General features: G+C 45.3%; 1 protein-coding gene across 4 annotated transcripts in view; it reads right to left on the bottom strand.

The window, feature by feature from the left end:
- LIPH (lipase H) overlaps nt 1-16619 on the bottom strand; it is a 40885-nt gene extending 24266 nt beyond the window's left edge. For 2 of the 4 annotated variants that reach the window (XR_001357808.1, XM_014518701.2), the window contains exons 1-9: nt 16438-16619; nt 11666-12033; nt 11070-11178; nt 10825-10926; nt 9954-10043; nt 8819-8986; nt 7714-7809; nt 6548-6659; nt 4397-4570 (exon numbers count right to left, since the gene is read on the bottom strand). Coding sequence is in view for 3 of the 4 variants with exons in the window: in XM_014518701.2 (XP_014374187.1) it covers nt 4397-4570; nt 6548-6659; nt 7714-7809; nt 8819-8986; nt 9954-10043; nt 10825-10926; nt 11070-11178; nt 11666-12033; nt 16438-16492 (1274 nt within the window). In the remaining variant the exon portion in view is untranslated. The remainder of the gene's footprint in view (nt 1-4396; nt 4571-6547; nt 6660-7713; nt 7810-8818; nt 8987-9953; nt 10044-10824; nt 10927-11069; nt 11179-11665; nt 12034-16437) is intronic. The other 2 variants (XM_014518702.2, XM_025200783.1) reach the window with 2 other exon arrangements.
- Between the last annotated feature and the right edge of the window lie 1594 nt (nt 16620-18213).

Raw genomic sequence — 18213 nt, 5'->3', positions numbered from 1 at the left:
CCTAGACAGGTTACAGGGGTGGGCAGATGAGAACAGGATGGGTTTCAACACTGACAAGTGCAGGGTACTGCACCTGGGGGGAAGAACCAGCAGCATACCTACAGGCTGGGGAACTCCCTTCTCATCAGTGCAGCGGCAGAAAAGGATCTTGGAGTCATTATTGATGCCAAAATGAACATGTGCCGACAGTGTGGGGACGCGGTCAGGGAGGCCAACCACACCTTGTCATGCATCCACAGATGCATCTTGAGCAGGTCCAAGGAGGTGATCCTTCCCCTCTATGTGGCACTGGTCAGGCTGCAGGTGGAGTACTGCGTCCAGTTCTGGGCACCGCACTTCAGGAGGGATGTGGACAACTTGGAGCGGGTCCAGAGGAGGGTCACTCGCATGATCAGGGGCCAGCAGGGCAGGCCCTACGAGGAGAGGCTAAGGGACCTGAACCTGTTCAGCCTCCACAAGAGAAGGCTGAGGAGGGATCTAGTGGCCTGTTACAAACTAGTCAGAGGGGACCAGCAGGCATTGGGGGAGTCCCTGTTCCCCCCGAGCACTACCAGGAGTGACTAGAAATAACAGTCACAAGCTGGCAGAGGGTAGATTCAGACTAGACATCAGGAGGCACTACTTCACTGTCAGGGCGGCTAGAACCTGGAACCGACTTCCAAGCGAAGTGGCGCTGGCTCCTACCCTGGGGGTCTTTAGGAGGAGGTTAGACGAACACCTTGCTGAGGTCGTTTGACCCCAGTACTTTTTCCTGCTATGGCAGGGGGTTGGACTTGATGACCTGCTCAGGTCCCTTCTGACCCTACCAACTGTGAAACTATGAAACCAAATTCTCTCCCCAGATGTGGATGAAACATTCAAAGTGAGCAGTGGGTAGTACATGTCTTTAAAAGCAGAATTTGGCCTTATATAAATCATCATCATCATTGGCAATCCCTCAGGTGAGGATGATTATCTTATCTGTGGTTCCAAAAATGGCTGATGAGGCCAATCCAGGGTCAACAGTCTCTGTTGCAGCTTGGGCATGTTTCCATTTGGGGTGGGTGGCTCTGGGTTTTTAGTTCGGTCCATGACATGCTGTTTCTGCCACTCCCATTTTTCCATCTCCTGTTGTCATCAAAAGGTTCCAAAGTACTGAGATCCTTGCAGCAGACTCTTCCTCCACTTGGGGTGATCCCAGGTGATAGTCTCCCATGAGATGATACTGATGTTGCATTTTTTCAAGTTGGCATGGAGGACATTTTTAAGCACTTTCTCTGCCCTCCTCTTGAGCGTATGCCTTGACTGAGCTGGGCAAATAAAACTTGCTTCAGGAGTCTGGAGTAGAGTGGCCATCATAGAGGACATTCCAGTTTTCGGCTACTCTGTCCTCTACTGATATGAAACTGGACACCTTTTTCTTTCAAGAGAAAAATAGAGGACATAAAAGTGTCTGGTTTTGTATCAAAAGAGGATAGAGGACAACTGAACTGTCCTCTATGTTGGCCACGCTAGTCTGGAGTCGGACTTTGATGGCACTGAAAAAATCACACATATTGTGGATGTCAGCAATATGTTGAATCTCCTTTGCCTTGTCTTCCCACTATCTCTTCTTCATATCATGGGTCCTCCTTTAGACCTCTGTATTGGCTTGTTGGAGATTCAGTTTCTTTTGCTTGGAGTTGATAGCACCACCAGGATGTGGTGGGGACAGTAGATGGCAGTGCTTTCCCTCCTGAAAAGCCACATATGTCTTTGGATGGTGCTGTGACATAGCAAGTTCAGATCACCATTATAATAAACCTGCCCAGCCCTGCAGCCATGGGTCTACAAGTCTTCAACAGCAGAGCAGAAGAAGACATCAGAATCTCAACAGTTGTTAAGGTGGATGAAGGCTGCAGCAGAACGAGATCTCCAATTGTCTTGGTCTCCTTGCCATTGGACGAAGGTCCTGTTCTGTCAAGAACCTTGTGGAAGCAGGTTCTCCACAATAAAATACATTTTCCATGGAAATGGCTTTTCCAGCACATTTTTCAAGTCCTTTGGCAACCAGCTGATGATGATGGAAGCAGGACTGTGAGGTCTGGAAGCTCCTATTCATGAACTGGTATGAAGGCAGCAGTTACATGAAGGCTGTCTAGCACTTGGAGCCAAGAGTGTGATTCAGCCTAAGCAACCTTCTTCCAGATCCACTTTGCTCACCCTACATGAGGAGGGGGCTAGAAAAGGTGTCCTAAACATAGTTTGCCTACCTTTTTCTTGACTGGGTAACTGCAACTAGTGAAATTAGCTTTACTGTAGTCAAAATCAACAAAGACACACAATCAATTTTGGGACAGGAGACTCATGAACAATCCTAATAGTTAGGGACCTACTGAATTCATGGTAGAAGTGGGCTGTGCAGCAACTCCTTTAATCATGCAGGTTGGCCTGCACACCCCACCATGTTGCTGATTGGCTGAGGGGCCCCGGTAGCCCTGCTGTTTGCTGCTGACCAGCTGGGAGGCAAAAACGACACTATATTTAAAACCAGTTTTTGCTTCTCTGCTGATTAGAAGCAAGTGGTACAGCCCCTCCATAGGGGGAGGCACATGGGAGAACCTGCAAGATTAAAGGAGCTGCCGCGCAGTTAACTTCCACCGTGAATTCGGTAGGTCCCTATTAATAGTGAACACCCAGAGCACTGTACTGCAATTGTGGCTTGAGAACTCAGATGACACAACATGGATATTGCTGCACTGAGCGAAACCTAGCAACCGAGAGGTGGGCAGCTCAAAGAACAAGGAGGTGGCTATACCTTCTTGTGGAAGGGTAAACAGGAAGGAGAACGCTGGCTTCGCAGAGTTCGTTTTTGCCATCAAGAATGAACTCATAAACCAACCCAATGAGTTCCCTGTCAGAATTAATGTGCACCTCATGACTCTCCATCTTAAACTGTCAGGGAACCAAAACACCACTGTCATCAGCTCATCTGCCCTGACTCTTGACACCGCTGTCAAAACCAAGGAGGAATTCTAGGCCAACCTTGACCAAATCCTTTCTGGCATTCCAGAGAAAGACAGACTTATACTTCTCAACAATTTCAGTGCCAGAGCTGGAAGAGACTCAAACCTCTGGAATGGAACCATTGGCAAGGAAGGAGTGGGAAATGCCAACTCCAGCAGTATCCTCCTTTTGACCAAATGCACAGAACACAGACTCACCATCACTCAGGGGCAACACGTAGGGGGTGCATGTAGGTGCATGTGCATTCCCTGAGCGTGGCACCCCCTACAAAAAGACACTGGAGGCACTTGATGGCTGGCAGCACCTGTGGGCAGTCTGGCACCGTCTCTGGGAGCTCCACTCTTACCGCCACCGTGCTCCCGCTGCTGCACTCCTGCCACTGCCAGCGCAGCTGTGCCCCCCCAGTCACTGGGGGCACGTGTCCTTCATGCCATCACTGACACCCTGTTCTGCCTGAAAAACAGGCCCAAGACATCATGGCAACACACACAATCCAATCATTGGCACTTGATTGATTATGTCAGTGTTTGTGCCTGGGATCGCAATGATGTCCACATCACCGGAGCTATGCTAGAAACTGATGATTGCTGGATCAATCACTGACTTATCTGCTCATTTATGTCATTCAAATTGGCTTCCAAATAATGGTTGCAGCAGAAGCAATGCTGATGGAAGATCTAGGTCAAAGTACTCAAGGACCCAAACAGGTGAGATCTCTTCCACCAGTGCCTCAATGAAAAAATGGGGATTTCCAATCAACAACAACAGGAGAATGTTGGCAGTACTTGGGGGCCTTCAAGTCCACTGTCATCAACGCCTGCAAAGGGATGCATGAACGATGCGTGCCTCCTGAGGCTGGGGGGGCACGAAAACTGTCTGCAGGCAGTGGTGTCAGCAGCAGAGGTGTGTCAGGCGGTGAGCAGAACTGCCCTCAGGTGGCCGCGGCAGTGTTGGTGGTGAAGGCAGGCCAAGCGGGGACCTCCTGCATGTGGCTGCAGTGATGGCGGCGAGGGCAGGCTGAGTGGCCATCCACAGGTGGCCGCAGTGGTATCGGCAGTGAGGGGGTGGCGAGTGCTGACCGCCCACAGGCAGTGATGCAGGCATCAGCAGTGGCCAATTTTAGGGGGAGTACATCCCCCTCCGTGCCTCCCCTACGTGTTGCCTATGAAGGGATGGGTGGATTTTCTACCAGGAAACATCAAGACTGGTTTGATAAGAATGACTGTGAGAGCCAAGAGTTGATCGACCACAAGCACAAGGCCTTTTGTACTTGGTAGAATGACCTAATACACATATACATACAGAAATTAGGGAATTACATACAAATGTCCTCAGGCAGGTCAGTAATGCACATTAAACATTTACAAGTGTCTGATTTGTAAGTGGAGATTGTTAATAATTCTCTACTTACCTTTCCGGATTTGAAATTGACCATAACCTCATTTGGAGAATCCTGAGTTTGTACTTTGGGCCTACTACAGTCCCTGTGGAAAATGTCAAGGACATTCTTTGTACTTCATCCAGATCCTGGTCAAATCCAGTTAGCAAAATAGTTTGTCTGTGTTGTTGAAAAACTGCAGCTTCACTAAAAAGAAAACAAAAAATGTATGATACACTAACTAAAAAGAAAATGGCATGCTGAGTAGATTCAGTGTAACATTAAAAGCAATGGTTGTGGGAAAGAACCGAAAACTTTGATTTGCTTCTGTTTTTCAGTGGGTTCGGTTTGAATTCAGATATCTAGAACTGAATACACTCTGATTATTCGGGTACCTAGGCACTTCCAGAAGCCATAAGGAATTAATTTCTCATTTCTTTCAGGTGTGAGTAAAATCCTATGAGAATGGCTGTCTGTGAGACTGTTGTCATTCAAGATGGTACAAATCTTGGGAGATCACTTGCATTCTACTGCTGTGGAGTGAAATCTTGTTAGTGCAGCTCATAAGATACTGGCACCATTGACCTCAAATGATATTCCTAGCTCCAATTCTGACTTGATCCTGAACTCAAACTGCTAGACTAACCCCTGCTTCCCACATGGACCTATACATTTAATCATCCATGCATACTAAATGACGTGCTGAATACAAAATCCTATATTAAAACTACAGTAGATTTCTGATTTAGAGCTATAAAATGGAAGATTAGGAGTTAAGATGCTGAGGTGTCTTAAATCAGTTACTCATAGTGGTTTTAGCTGGCCACAATACAGGCCTCTATGGAACAGCAGATTTGACAAAGTTACGTTACAGCATAACATTAAAGCCAATGGGATTTCATAAGGGATGGATTTGTCTCAGTGACTTTTGCCAACATAGCTCATTTTATATTGAGATGTTGCAGGAAGCTGCCCTGGTATGTCCACAAGCAACATACACAAAAAAACTTATGCTATGAAACTGCACAGGTGAGCAAAGACAGCAAGGAGCAATGGTCCCAAGTTGCAGCAAGGGAAGTTTAGGTTAGATATTAGGAAGAATTTTCTCACTAGGAGGGTAATAAAACATGGGAACAGGTTACCCAGGGAGGTTGTGGACTCTCCATCCTTGGAGGTTTTTAAGTCCGTGTGACAGGGGCAATCTCCCAGGCCCAGTTACAGTACCACTGTACAGCCACCTGTCTAGGGAAGTCTGCCCAGTTTTACCTGCCATGCCTTGTTAAAATAATGGTTATAATCTGTGCGGGAGGCTGCCCATCCTGATGCCTAGGGATTTTCACATGACTCCGACCTCCCCTTATCATGTCCCATGCCTCATAGATGGCATCCTTAAGTTGCTCTATGCTTCAGCTTGAGGCTGGGACAAACTCAGCCCCTTGATAGGCTGCACACATTCATCCTTTCATTCCCCACAACGGGCCTCATTCACACCACCCACTTTCACCAGGCCTCTAGCACTCAACCCACCCACTGGGCCTCTTACTCGCTGCCCCACATGGGGCCACACTCAGCCTGCCCTGCTTCCTTGAGTGGCTCCCGTAAGGCATCAGGCTTGCCTACATGCACTCCCTGGCTGGCCCTGGATTGCATATTTGTCTGTGTGCCTGTTGACTGGGGGTGGTTATTATGGGCTTGGGAGCCTGTGCTGTATGTATTGTGTAACCTCAGAGGGTTGTAGATAAGCAAGTGACTCTGGCATAAGCAGTGTGCGACTAAGAGCAAGTGACTAAGAACATACAGCTAGAAATACCACTCCACTGTCACTGAAGAGTACCTGAAAAACTTGTCTGGCAGGAAACATTTGACTGCAGCCTGATTCGATGAATTATACCGATTTGCGTGACCACATATGCACAAATGACCATTTCACTCTTGAAAATAAGCGGCATATTTCTTTGATGCTACATCCTAAGGGCTAGAGCAAAGGCTGGTGTAACTTTGTGCAGTCTATGGAAATTACATAGTGTTATGCTAATTTATGGCAAATTGGGTTTGGTCCTGCCAGGTGTAAGCATAGTGACCCTTGACGCAGAACTCCCTGTACAACCCGCTTCCCAAAACCATGTTCTGGTTGGTCTAAATGACTTGCTAAGTTTTGTGGCTTGTAAAGCCAGTATGACTTACTGGTTGATTCTGGATTTTGCTGTGTTTCCAGCTTGGTCGGTCAATTTAATTGTGAGGGAACCTCTCCTCATATTTTGGTTCCAGGTAATGACATCCACAAAGTAATGATAAACTGTGAGGTAAACAAAGAAAGAGTATTGTTAGACGAGGGTTAGATGATGCCTCTGCAGATGCTACTGTAAAATCCCTCTGCACATGCTACTTTGCTGAGCTGTGCTGTGCAGAGGGACTTTACTGGCAACCTGCATAGAGAGGTGAAGAATCAGGCTGGTGCCTGCATTTGTGATGTTTGCTATAAACTCTGACCAAAGAGCAGGGTGTGATGAATCCTTCCAGAGGTAGAGCACTAATTAGTGATGGGGTTCAACCAGACCAAGAGCTTGAAACAGTGTGATTAGAACCTGCTCTACTCTTTGTTTTCCTTTCCCTTCTGTGTATGCTGCTGCCCACTGGGAAAAATTAAAAAATAAAATAAAATAAAGCAGAGTGAAAACAGACAATGGTTTTGGGAAAAAAGTCCTGAACGCCACCTGTTATGCTTGTCCAAGGGCATTCAGAAGTACATGACTCCAGGGACAAGTGAGGGAAAGAATGCTGGCAGGCTGGCAAGCCGAGAATATATTGTGAACATAAAGCAAAGCTATACATGAATTGCCATAAACAGATTCAACAAAAAGTAACTTTAGATTCTCATGTGAACCTTCAGCACATTCACGTATCTCTCACTTCCCTTAGTTCTGTTCTCTGTTAAACACCAAAACAGGACAGAAGCCTATTTTTTCTTTCAGGTCACTTTTAAGAGTCAAAGGCTCAGTTAACCCAAGGAAGTCATGCCACTGGCTACAATGGGAACAAAACTGGACTCTGGGACAGTTACTGCTCTTTTTCCTAAGTTTTTTTTCATTTATCACCACCAAATCTTCTAAAAAGACAACAAGTCTGTACCAGCACACCCCTGCTTAACTGGTCTGTGAAAGGTTCCTGTTCTTTCAATTGTGCCATTTTGGAGCAGTACAAATGCATTTTCTGTGGCCAGAAGGCCTGTGTGTGTAACTTGTTGCGGGATGTCCCTGCTGGCTAACCACCTGTCCTGAACGCTGTGTATTTGTGCTGTTGCAGAAAGGGACAGTCCTCAGTGTGCCTGTCTAGAAATGTGAATCACTCACTGCAAAATGGTTCTTTGTCAGCTGTATCAAAAAAGGCTTTAGTCACTGGAGGATCCTTTTGCGTTAAATGGCTTTTCCATTCATAAGCATAGTATCCTAGAGAACAGAGGGTAAAAATATAATAAAAAGTTACTAGAGCGGCTGTGGGAAAGACAGGTTGCATTTGATTTATACTATATTACTTTTCAGCCACAAGAAGAATATTAAAATTAGTTACTGATCAAATATACTGCAGATGAAGCCAATCCCAATAATCTGCACAGTTACTGCACACTTTTAGTCTTATTCACGTGAGTGAACCAAGACACAGGTGGCAGTGTCCAGAGGAAGGCAATTTAACGGTGCCTGCTTCTGGTCTATCCCATGTTTTTAAGACCGTTCTTTTTTCTTTGGAATAATATACCATCCCCCACCCCATGCACACACATTGAAAGTTGACTACTGGGAGCTCAAGAGAATATTTTCATGGCTTAGATTTAATTTGAGGAAGCCTACAGTTAGGCTCTTAATTCTGTATTTGGACACCTTGATAAGTAATTTCTGAAATGCAGAGCATCTCACCAGATTGATGGAAGTTCAGGGTGCTGAGCAGGTTTTGAAGTGCTCAGCCTGAAACTGTGTCACACCCTTAGTTCCCCATACTGTTCTGCGGATACACTCCATTTCTACACTGCAGCTTCCTCCCCTATTTGAGTTTAAAGTCCTCAAACAAGTCTTTGATTTGGCCTTTCCAGTCCTAGGCTCACCATGAATGCAGACTTCCTATTAAAGTCTTGATGCAGATGTGCAGAGACTGAGTGAAATCACCACATCCATTTTCATTTGCAATGTAAGCTAGGAACTTAACTGCTCTGCCTGAAAGGGGAAAGGTGTCATCTCACCACCAAGCGTTTATAAAAAACAAGAAAGCAGCAAAGCCAGTTTTCTGTAGGTGAGTTTGCAAAGCTTTGAGTCCTTAAGCAGTAGGCTCCATTCTGTTTGTAAGAGTTTCCACAGGAAAAAAACATACGTGAAAGTAAGACAGGTGACTGAAAGAGGTGTGATTCTCAAAAAAAGCATCACCTAAAAACACTTCTATCCACAATGGGTGCTGCATCTTTCTTACCCAGTACTGGGCATGGCAGAGGCTGGAAAATATTGCAGCTGGTACATTTGCCATTCTTGTAATCTCTGTATGAGTCGCATGGGTAAGCAGTGATGTTGCAGCTCTTTTTCAAGGATGACAGGAACAGGAAAACAGACCTCTGATGGTCACATTTGAAATATTGCGATCCTTGATTGCACAAGGAGAAAGAATCTCTCATTAGAAATGAGTTGCGTAACTAAGGCTGGGCAGGTCGGGCACTAGCCCTAGGCATCAATTTAGAGGGGGAGTGCCAGGGAAGCCCACGCTGCTGCATTATGATGGCACATCCCATTACCTCCCCCAGCTCTCTGACAAAATACCCTCCTCCTCAGGCACCACGATTCCTACTTACACTTCTGTTAGAAATCCCAGTGCTGCCTGCCAGCAGTGTTAGTGCTACAGCAAAGCTGTATGATTGCAGCCAGGATAGAATCGCTGCCCAATCTTAATGCAAGGCATTTAAGTGGGGTCATGTCAAACATTGACCAGTGATTTGTAGCAGACCCTGGCAAGCAATGCATGTGGACCATATAACTTCAGGTCTATCACTTGGGGGACAGGTGTTCCTACTGAAGTACAGGGATTGGGCCACAGTCTAATCAGTGCATCAAAGTAATCAAACCACAGGAGACTTCACTGACACCAGGCTCAGACCAGCCCATGGGAGGAGGGAAGATGGGGGAAATCAGAGCAAAGTCAAATATAGTGTGGACTTCCTTTGAAAAAATACCCCAAGCCAGGATGGAAGAGAGCATGAACTTGCTGTGACCAAAGATCTGCCCTTGGTTGTAGTGGAAACTTGATAAATTTAATCCTGTAATGCAATAGCTTAGAAAATGCTCCTTACATGTTTCCATGCGTTATGGAGCACATATGGTTCTGATTTCAATGTGTAACCAGGCCAAATGACAACCTATGCTGCAAACACTTTACTACTTACCACAAAATATAGGGGTTACTAGAGACCTCAGAGTGTTCTGGAGACTTAAAATGATCATTTAAAAATAAGTTTATACAACAACTATGACAACAACACTAAGCAGCCCAGGCTTATTGGGGTGATTATTCAATGTATTTTTTTATAGTTTCCACACTGCAAAGTAAATTTAATTACCTGAAAATATTGTTTGCGGACAGCCGGGTTGGTCAGTTCCTCCATTGGGATAGAAGTCTATGTGTCCTAGGGCTTCTCTGTAACCTAGTCCTAATAAAAGAAAATACTTTTTTTTTCTCCTCTCCCCCACCAAATCATGAATCACAGAAAAAGGGAAATTTAAAATGAAGAATCTGGAACAATTAACACAGCTTCTTTTAGCTTTAGGGTGCTTGGTTGTCTGAGAGATTTAGCTTCTTTGTTCTGTTTATACATCACTGAGGCAAATAACTGTGACCCAGACACCCCATTTTAGTTGAAGGCAGCAAATGGACAAGCTACCTGTTGGGGTCCTTGGCCTTGCCTCTCCCCATGCCTTACTCAAATGCAGAGCCTGGACTCCCAGAGCATCCCCTGTCATCTGGTGAGGTGCCACAAACAAAACTGGTCCCACCCTCCTATGCCACAGAAGATCCATGAGTGGATGGTCCCTTCCATGCACACACCAGGGAGGCTGAGGGAGAAGGGCACAATCCCATGCAAAGAAGTGGATTCTGAATGGGATGCTGAAGTGAGGAAGTGTGCACAGTGGGAGTACGCACAAACAGATGATGAGGTCCTATTGCTCTCAAAAAGCTGAAGCTGCCGGAGTTGTGGGGAAGCTGAGCCTCTCCATCATAGACGGAGAGAAATGTGGTAGCAAGGTCAGGGGGGCCAATGGCCTGGCTGAAGATGTGAACACAGGTAGGTATGGGATGTGCTCCAAGTGGTGCAAGGCTGGGAGACGAGCCTCTGGGCTGCCAGTAGCAGCCTGCTTATTCCTTCACTCCTGGTTAATTTCTAAGTTCCCATCTAATGAGAAACAGGCAAGGAAGAAAGGAAACATCATTACCATCAATGTCGGAATGGATGACATCCACAAACTGGGCGTCTGAAGGATCTAACCTCTCGCTATGGGGTTTCCCACGGAACAGGGGTCCTGCTGGGTCAAGCGCTGAAATGCAAAATGGTTCTTATGGCACCCCTGTAATATCGTACCATTTACAATGTTCTCTATATTCAACATGTGCACCAGCTGAGGCAGAGAGATGAAGTGACTTGCCAAAGACAAGAACAATGACTGGGAAAAGGGCTTACCTGTGATTCTCCCAAGTCTACCATTATACATCTGTCCCACGAACCCAGAGATATGTGCACCAAGGCTAATTCCTATCATATAGATAGAGTCAAGTGATGCTCCTTCAGCCTGCAATTTAAAAATGCTGTGATCATTAGTTACAGAAATATTAAGAACATAAGAAATATCAGAGGCAGGAACCAGCTGCTGGCCAGGTTTAAGTTTAATGTTAACACACCTCCCTATTTTTACCCCCACCTCCCCCAGTCATGTACTTTTATCAAAGCAAATACCAGAACTCTTGGGTACACAATGCTCACTGCAAGAGCCATCCTTTTACCCACTCCATTTATCCCACCGAAAAGATGCTTCAAACTCAGTCCCCATCTCTACCATGGACCTGATAGGGAAACTCTTTGGCCAGTTTCCCTGGGCACTAATTCATTATTATGTGTAACCAAAGTAAAGAATTTGGCACACCAGATTTTTCTCTTACAATAATTACTCTATCCCCTTTAAAAAGAATTTGCTGTCCCAAAGAATCTCATGTATTTATACATTTCCTTCTCATAATATGTTTTATTTAGTACACAGTTACTGTAAACATCTCTCTTACCAACATTCGGTCAATACGCTCCTTCAAGAATTCAGCGACCTTCCTGGTTTTTCTAAAAGCATTATGGTATATGAGAGTTGTGGCTCCCCGATTCCAATCTACAATAATTATGTTGACATCTTCAATAGAAAGCAAAAGCTTTATTATATCTTGGATCCATACTGGGGGAGAGCCTGTGGGTCTGTATCCATGGACAATGAAGATGGATTCCTTGGTCACATTCAGATAGTTGGAGGCCACTGTACTGAGAGTTTCAGCACAATGCTGGTTTTGCCTTGTGTACAGCAGTAGTTTCACCTTCAGGTCTGTTCCTGTCAAAGCACTGCTTATACTGAGACCTGTGAATGCTGGACATGCTTCCTCTGTATCTGAAAACAAGACGTTATAGGAGGTCATTATCAATCTGATCAACTTCTGTGCTTTTACCCCTATTGGCCAAAGCCAGACTGACAGATGATCCACATCCAAAGGTTACATTTCCCTTCTTGCCTCCTCCTCACATGCACTGCTTGGGGCATCCTGGGACCTCACCTTCTGCCCTGGTGTTATGGCAAGAGCCTTGCTCCTAAGCCAGTGTTACTCCTCTCTCAGATTTCTGGTCTGTCTTCACAGTATCTATACATCTGCACATTTCTATTGTGCTCATCATCACTCTTGTGCCTGAGCACCTGCCAGTCCAGGGTGGAAATATTAAAACTAGGGCTGTGCGAGGCTTCGGACAGAGCTTCAGATCCGGAGAAGCTTTGGATACTTCGGTGACTGAAACACCATGTCTGGGTCGAAGAGCTGGCCTCATTCGGCTTCCCGAAGCGCTTCGGAGCTGCCTCGGAGATCCGGCCATAGGGTATAACGGGGAAACAATACAATATCTATAACTTTGTTGTTTTTTGTCTGATTTGGATGACATTTTCAGGGGTGGTAGACTCTGTGGAAAGCATAAAGCTTGCCAAGTTTCAAGAAGATTGGTGCAGGGGGTTGGGAAGAACTGCACCCCAAATTCTTGAAAGCAAAACTCCTGTCACATCTATATGTTACAACACAGGAGGGTCAAAATTGCAGGGGTGGTAGCCTATGCTGAGGCCACAAAGCCTGCCAAGTTTCAAGAAGATTGGTGCAGGGGTTTGGGGGGAACTGTCCCTCAAGCTGTGGACAAGCAAAACTCATGCCATGGGTGACACTGCATGTGTTAAGGCGCAGCAGGGTGACAGCTGCAGGGATGGTGGCCCCTGCTGTGGCCATGACGCCTGCCAGCTGTGGAGGAGATTGGTGCAGGGGGGTTCTGGGGCCCTGGTTACCAGTTACCAATCAATCAGTCATGATTCACTCAGGGACCAGCTCAATACACAGGACCTAGCTATGCCATCAATTAGCACTTACAAAACCAGGCTAAGGAGAGGAAAGAATCAATACAGACAACTGCCCCAAGACAGACACAGTCAGTCCCACAAGCACCCATGGCACGAGTTTTGTCCATCAGCAGCTAGGGGTGCAGAGCCCAGAACCCCCCTGCACCGATCTCCTTGGCAGCTGGCAGGCATCGTAGCTGCAGCAGGGGCCACCATCCCTGCAGCTGTCACCCCACTGAGCCTTAACACACACAGGGTCACCCATGCCATGAGTTTTGCTTGTCCACAGCTTGAGGTGCAGTTCCCCCCAAACCCCTGCACTGATGTTCTTGAAACTTGGGAGGCTTTGTGGCTTTAGTAAGACCTACCAGTCCTGCAGTTTTGACCCCCCTGTGGTGTAACACATACACGTGACAGGAGTTTTGCTTTCAAGAATTTGGGGTACAGTTCCCCCAAAACCCCTGCACTGATCTTCTTGAAACTTAGCAGGCTCTGTGGCCTCACCAGGGGCCACCACCCCTGCAGTTTTCACCCCCCTGTGCTGTAACACACAGCTGTGACATGAGTTCCCCCCAAACCCCTGCACCGATCTTCTTGAAACTTGTTAAGTTTCATGCTCTCAGCAGAGGCTACTGTCCCTGCAAGTTTCATCCAAATCGGACAAAAAGCAACACAGTTATAGCTATGTAATTGATCCCCGCATTATACCCTATGGCCAGATCTCCAAGGTGGAAACCCGGTCCGGAGCTCTGGATCAGATCGCGGCCATCCAAAGCGGCCGGATCCAAAGCCGGATCGGATCACTGCTGACTCGCACTGGCCTAATTTAAACTCTTTTAAATACACATTTTTATTAGGAATTTATTATTAACGATTGTCATCATTGTAGCTGTAAAGGAGAAGGTGCAAATGGAGCTGAAGAGACATTACCATTCAGCAGAAAGCACTGTTTCCACTGCTTAGCTCTGTTTCCTGCCACATGTAACCTGTTCTGAGGCCTGCCCATGTCATCATTTTGCTATGCACCTTACTGAACTGACCAAAAGCTTCAGTCTCCGGTAGGGGATGTCCTTTTAGGATCTGATTGGTATTTATTCATACACAGCACAGAAAGCATGCGAGAAGTCTTATAATCTCTGTACCGGGACTGCTGCAATTGTGCAAACTTGATTAATAAAGAGATTAATGCAAAAAGTGATGAAACTCTCAGTATTTTCTTTGGGAGTTTGATATAAACCCGAGATTAAGCATGAATCATAGTGAACAGTTTCTTTGGAATTGGTTCCAAAACTCCAACACCATTTCTCAAGTATAGTTTGTCGTTTGTCAGGATTAACTTGCAATAGAATAAGAAAACCCCCAAATGAGGTGCTTTCTTCATCCACACCCTGTACATGCCCATACTCATACAAACACGTTGTTCTAATATAATTGATGTAAAAAGAACTCTCTGCATTTCCCATAGGGCACTGAGATCACCTTTTCTCTCATGGAGAAAATAGTACACCATGGATGTTGTTGTTCTCTTCTTTTCTCTTGTTGGTGGGAAGAAGTATAAGCTAGTAGACTGGGAATTGCGTTAAGACTTGGGAAAGTTTGGTTTATTTCTGACTCAGCCTGCTGGATGGTTTAGGTCAAGTCACTTGTTGCTAAATACAGAAGTTTCCTTATCTTCTAAAACAGGGATATAGATAATGATCTTCTTTGTAAAGTGCTTTGCAAATCCAAAGGGGTAAAATGCTACATAAAAGGGTTGTCTCCTCCTCTTTCTGCCTCAGGTGTGTGGTATGGGCAGGTTCATCTCCAGAACATGGGAGGCTGTAAATGGTAAACCTGTGCCTGCTTGTTCACTGGAAAAAAACCTTTTACATAATCTCTCCCATCAGCTGTGATACCTGGGGTGGTTTGCTCCATTTCCAATGTTCTTAATAAGGCCTTCACAGATGATTTTGATGTAACTTAATTCCTGAACAGCTACTAGAACCACACTCACCTTCTTGTGGTACCAGATCTCCTTTGCTGCTGTGACCAGGTTATGGTACTTTTTTTGCTTCTTTACACTGGTGCGCACTGTTGTCTAGTACAACAGCAGCAATGAGTAGTACTGCCCTGACCTTTTCACCCACAACTTTGACAGTTGGTGAGTTGCATGGCACAATCTGGTCTGGGGTAATTGTCATAACCCAACAAATGTTGTTTTTCGTCATCTTATGGCATAGGTGGTAGCCTGTATTTATATACAGGCTGTGTGTATAGAATACTTCTTTGTTAAGCCAATTGGCAAAGCACCACCTAAACTACAGGGTTGTGCCATTTGATGTTTCTTGATCAGAGAGGACCTCACGTATGCCTGTGATATGCTGGATCATTCATTGGTGCATATTTCAGGCAAGTCTTTTTGCAGGATAGATTTTTTGTAACTATTCATCACGATAGCTGCTGCACACAAAGCTGTGCATTTCACTGAATCTCAACCATCTCAACCAAGCAGTCAAATTCTGATAACTGGCTTGGTCCATGAAAAGCATGGAAGCAAACTTGCCACGTTGAGCCACATAGTGCCGTACTCATTTCTTCTTGAGCAGATCTCTTCCACTCCACCTCTGACAGTCATTTTCCTAGTGCAAAGGTGTGAAATCCTGACCATCCCTAGCAACTGCCTATGGCAAGACTCAGTCTTTGCCTAAAATATGTTCCCTCAAGCCTTTCACCTGACCTTGTAAACCTGTTTAGGATTGTACAGGCCTCCTTCTTGTTGTAGTTATGACAATTATTATTATGATTACTACTATTACATGCAAATCAAAACCAACAAACAAAATGCATTGATTCCTCCTGAAAAACCTTGAGTTCAATGAAATATCAACTGATAGTAATACAGATGTTTTGATTTTTGAAAACACAGAGTCCAGGATTTTTTCCTCACTGAGTGGAGAAGTGTAACACTCTGGGTAAAGAGTAACTCTAATGTATTTAGAGTAGGCTTGTTTTTTATTATAAAAAAGTATTGCTGAGAAGAATTAGAGGACTTCAAAATGATATTTTCAACTAGAAAATGCCATTTCATCTGTTTCTAAAATTTCAAATCCTTTTTATTTATTAGTGTTTTGCTCAAAATATAATAGTTCTCTGGACACTTTACATTAAACTGTAATTGCTTATGTGCAGTACTCATACAGATGCAGTTTGGGCATGAAAGAGATAAGATGCAATCATTTACTGTGTTTTTACATTTTGGGTTTTGTACTCACTATGAACTCCTCACATTCATCAAGTGTCGAAGACATTTACTGCCAAAAATTAAAATTCACCATTGGTATATACTACAGTATCTGTATAATACGAAAGATACATATATTCATGTTCCATTAAAATCTGAAAAGCCTGCTTAATTTGCTGCAAAAATCAGATTGTTCAGTTTCTTACCTGCTCCCACCCTGCACGTGAAGATGAAGATGAAGATGATGTGTAGCCTCAGCATATGGAATGGACCCTGGAATGGCTACATTCAAACTGAGAGAACCGTTCTGTAATTTTACTGTTCCCAAAATGTCTTTCACATGAGTTCGCTCTCACTTCCAAGCTGCATTTCAACTGTGGGCGCTGTCAGTATCAGTAGGTGTGGTGACAAGCAGGAAGTTACTGTTACAAGGAATTAAGGCCAGTCATTTAATTTCTCATTGCAAGGCTGCTGCTCTGTGAAAGGTGAGGCAGCAGCTGCTCTTACAGGATAATTTATTTTAATTTATTCTGTTTGGGGAAAGACTAATCCAACACATGAGTTGGTTTGGTAATTCAAGCTGAAATAGCAGATTGCCTAGATGGGTTGAAATGAGGAAGAGTATTGCAAGTCTGGTTTTTAGCTTTTTGTGAAGAAAGCTGAAGAATATGACTCTCTCTGGTAGTCTGATTCATATTGGGGCTGGGCCCACTTTAGGTTTCACAGAATCCTAGGGTGAAGAGAGCCCCACATCTCCATATTCTGATAAAACCTGACCTTTCTGCTAGTATCACACTGGCCAGTGGCCAGGCCCTCTGTTCAAGAGAGAAGCTCTGTTACAGAAGTGACCTGACTTCCCTGATTACACAAAACCCTGTAGCCAGGAGATGGGCCCAAAGAACACAGGAGGGCACCTATGCCATTCCTACCGCCAAGTATCCAGCAATTCCAAGGGGATGGCCCTGTTAGATACTGTACTTCTGCAACTGAGCTGGATGCTTCTGTATCCAGCAAAAGTGACCATGACTCCTGCAAGGCAGGGTAGAGGGGAGATATTGGCAATGTTATGACAGCAGCATGTAAGGACTGAGAAGGGAGGCTGCCACTGAAGGGATGGGGAGAGCCAGGAATAAGAGTAAGGGCCCAGCAGGGCCTAAAAAAGGACCAAATGGGGAACAAGCCTGAGAAAGGATAGGAAGGCTGATGAAGAGAGGGAAGAATGAGGGAAACTCTTCCAGGCCCCCTGGTGGAGGGTTTACTTAACACTGTCTATGGGAAGCAGGGCCAAGGTGCATAGTTAATTGCTGTGCTGCAGGAGGGGCAGATACCAGGATAGGAGCGCAGCATTAATTGATCAGATTGGCAGGTGCAGGGAAAAGCTGGGAGGTACCATACCCTCAGCAGCTCTCCCACTCCTGCAGTTTGGCCAAAACCAGCTCAGAGTATGCTGATGGGGGGAGAGCTGATGATAGCATCTTTCTCACACGCTGGAGGGAAGCCGGGCAGGCAGGATGGAAGGAATTTTAAAACAAAAAACACTGAAAAATAAAAGCCACAATACAAATTGTTTTATAAATGTCTCATGCCAGCTGATTTTTGGGGATCTGAGCCAAACAGGGAAGCGCCCTTTTGAACACAAAGAAGAGTGAGGAAGAGTCACTTGAGACACAGCCATTGTGGAGTTCTTGGCCTTTTGGCTCAGATCAAGTGTCTTGGCCTCTGGTGGGCTAAGATTGAGAGTGGTTATCCAAATCCCAAGATTTCTATGCTTGGGCCTGCATATATGATGCCTGCGAATGGATTTGGGAGTACCTGAAGTCCCACGGTGAGAGCCTGGGACGGAGGATGTTCACTGGTTGTAGTGCCATACATGATGTTTAGAATGATTGAGTTCTGCTCATTCGATATGATTTGGAACTGATTTGGCTGATTTGACCAGGAACACACACGTGTGTGTGTGTGTGTGTGTGTGTGTGTGTGGC

The sequence above is a fragment of the Alligator sinensis genome, unplaced genomic scaffold (genome assembly GCF_000455745.1).
Source record: "Alligator sinensis unplaced genomic scaffold, ASM45574v1 scaffold1086_3, whole genome shotgun sequence".
Lineage (NCBI taxonomy): Eukaryota > Metazoa > Chordata > Crocodylia > Alligatoridae > Alligator > Alligator sinensis.
This window is presented reverse-complemented; position numbering and strand designations above follow the sequence as displayed.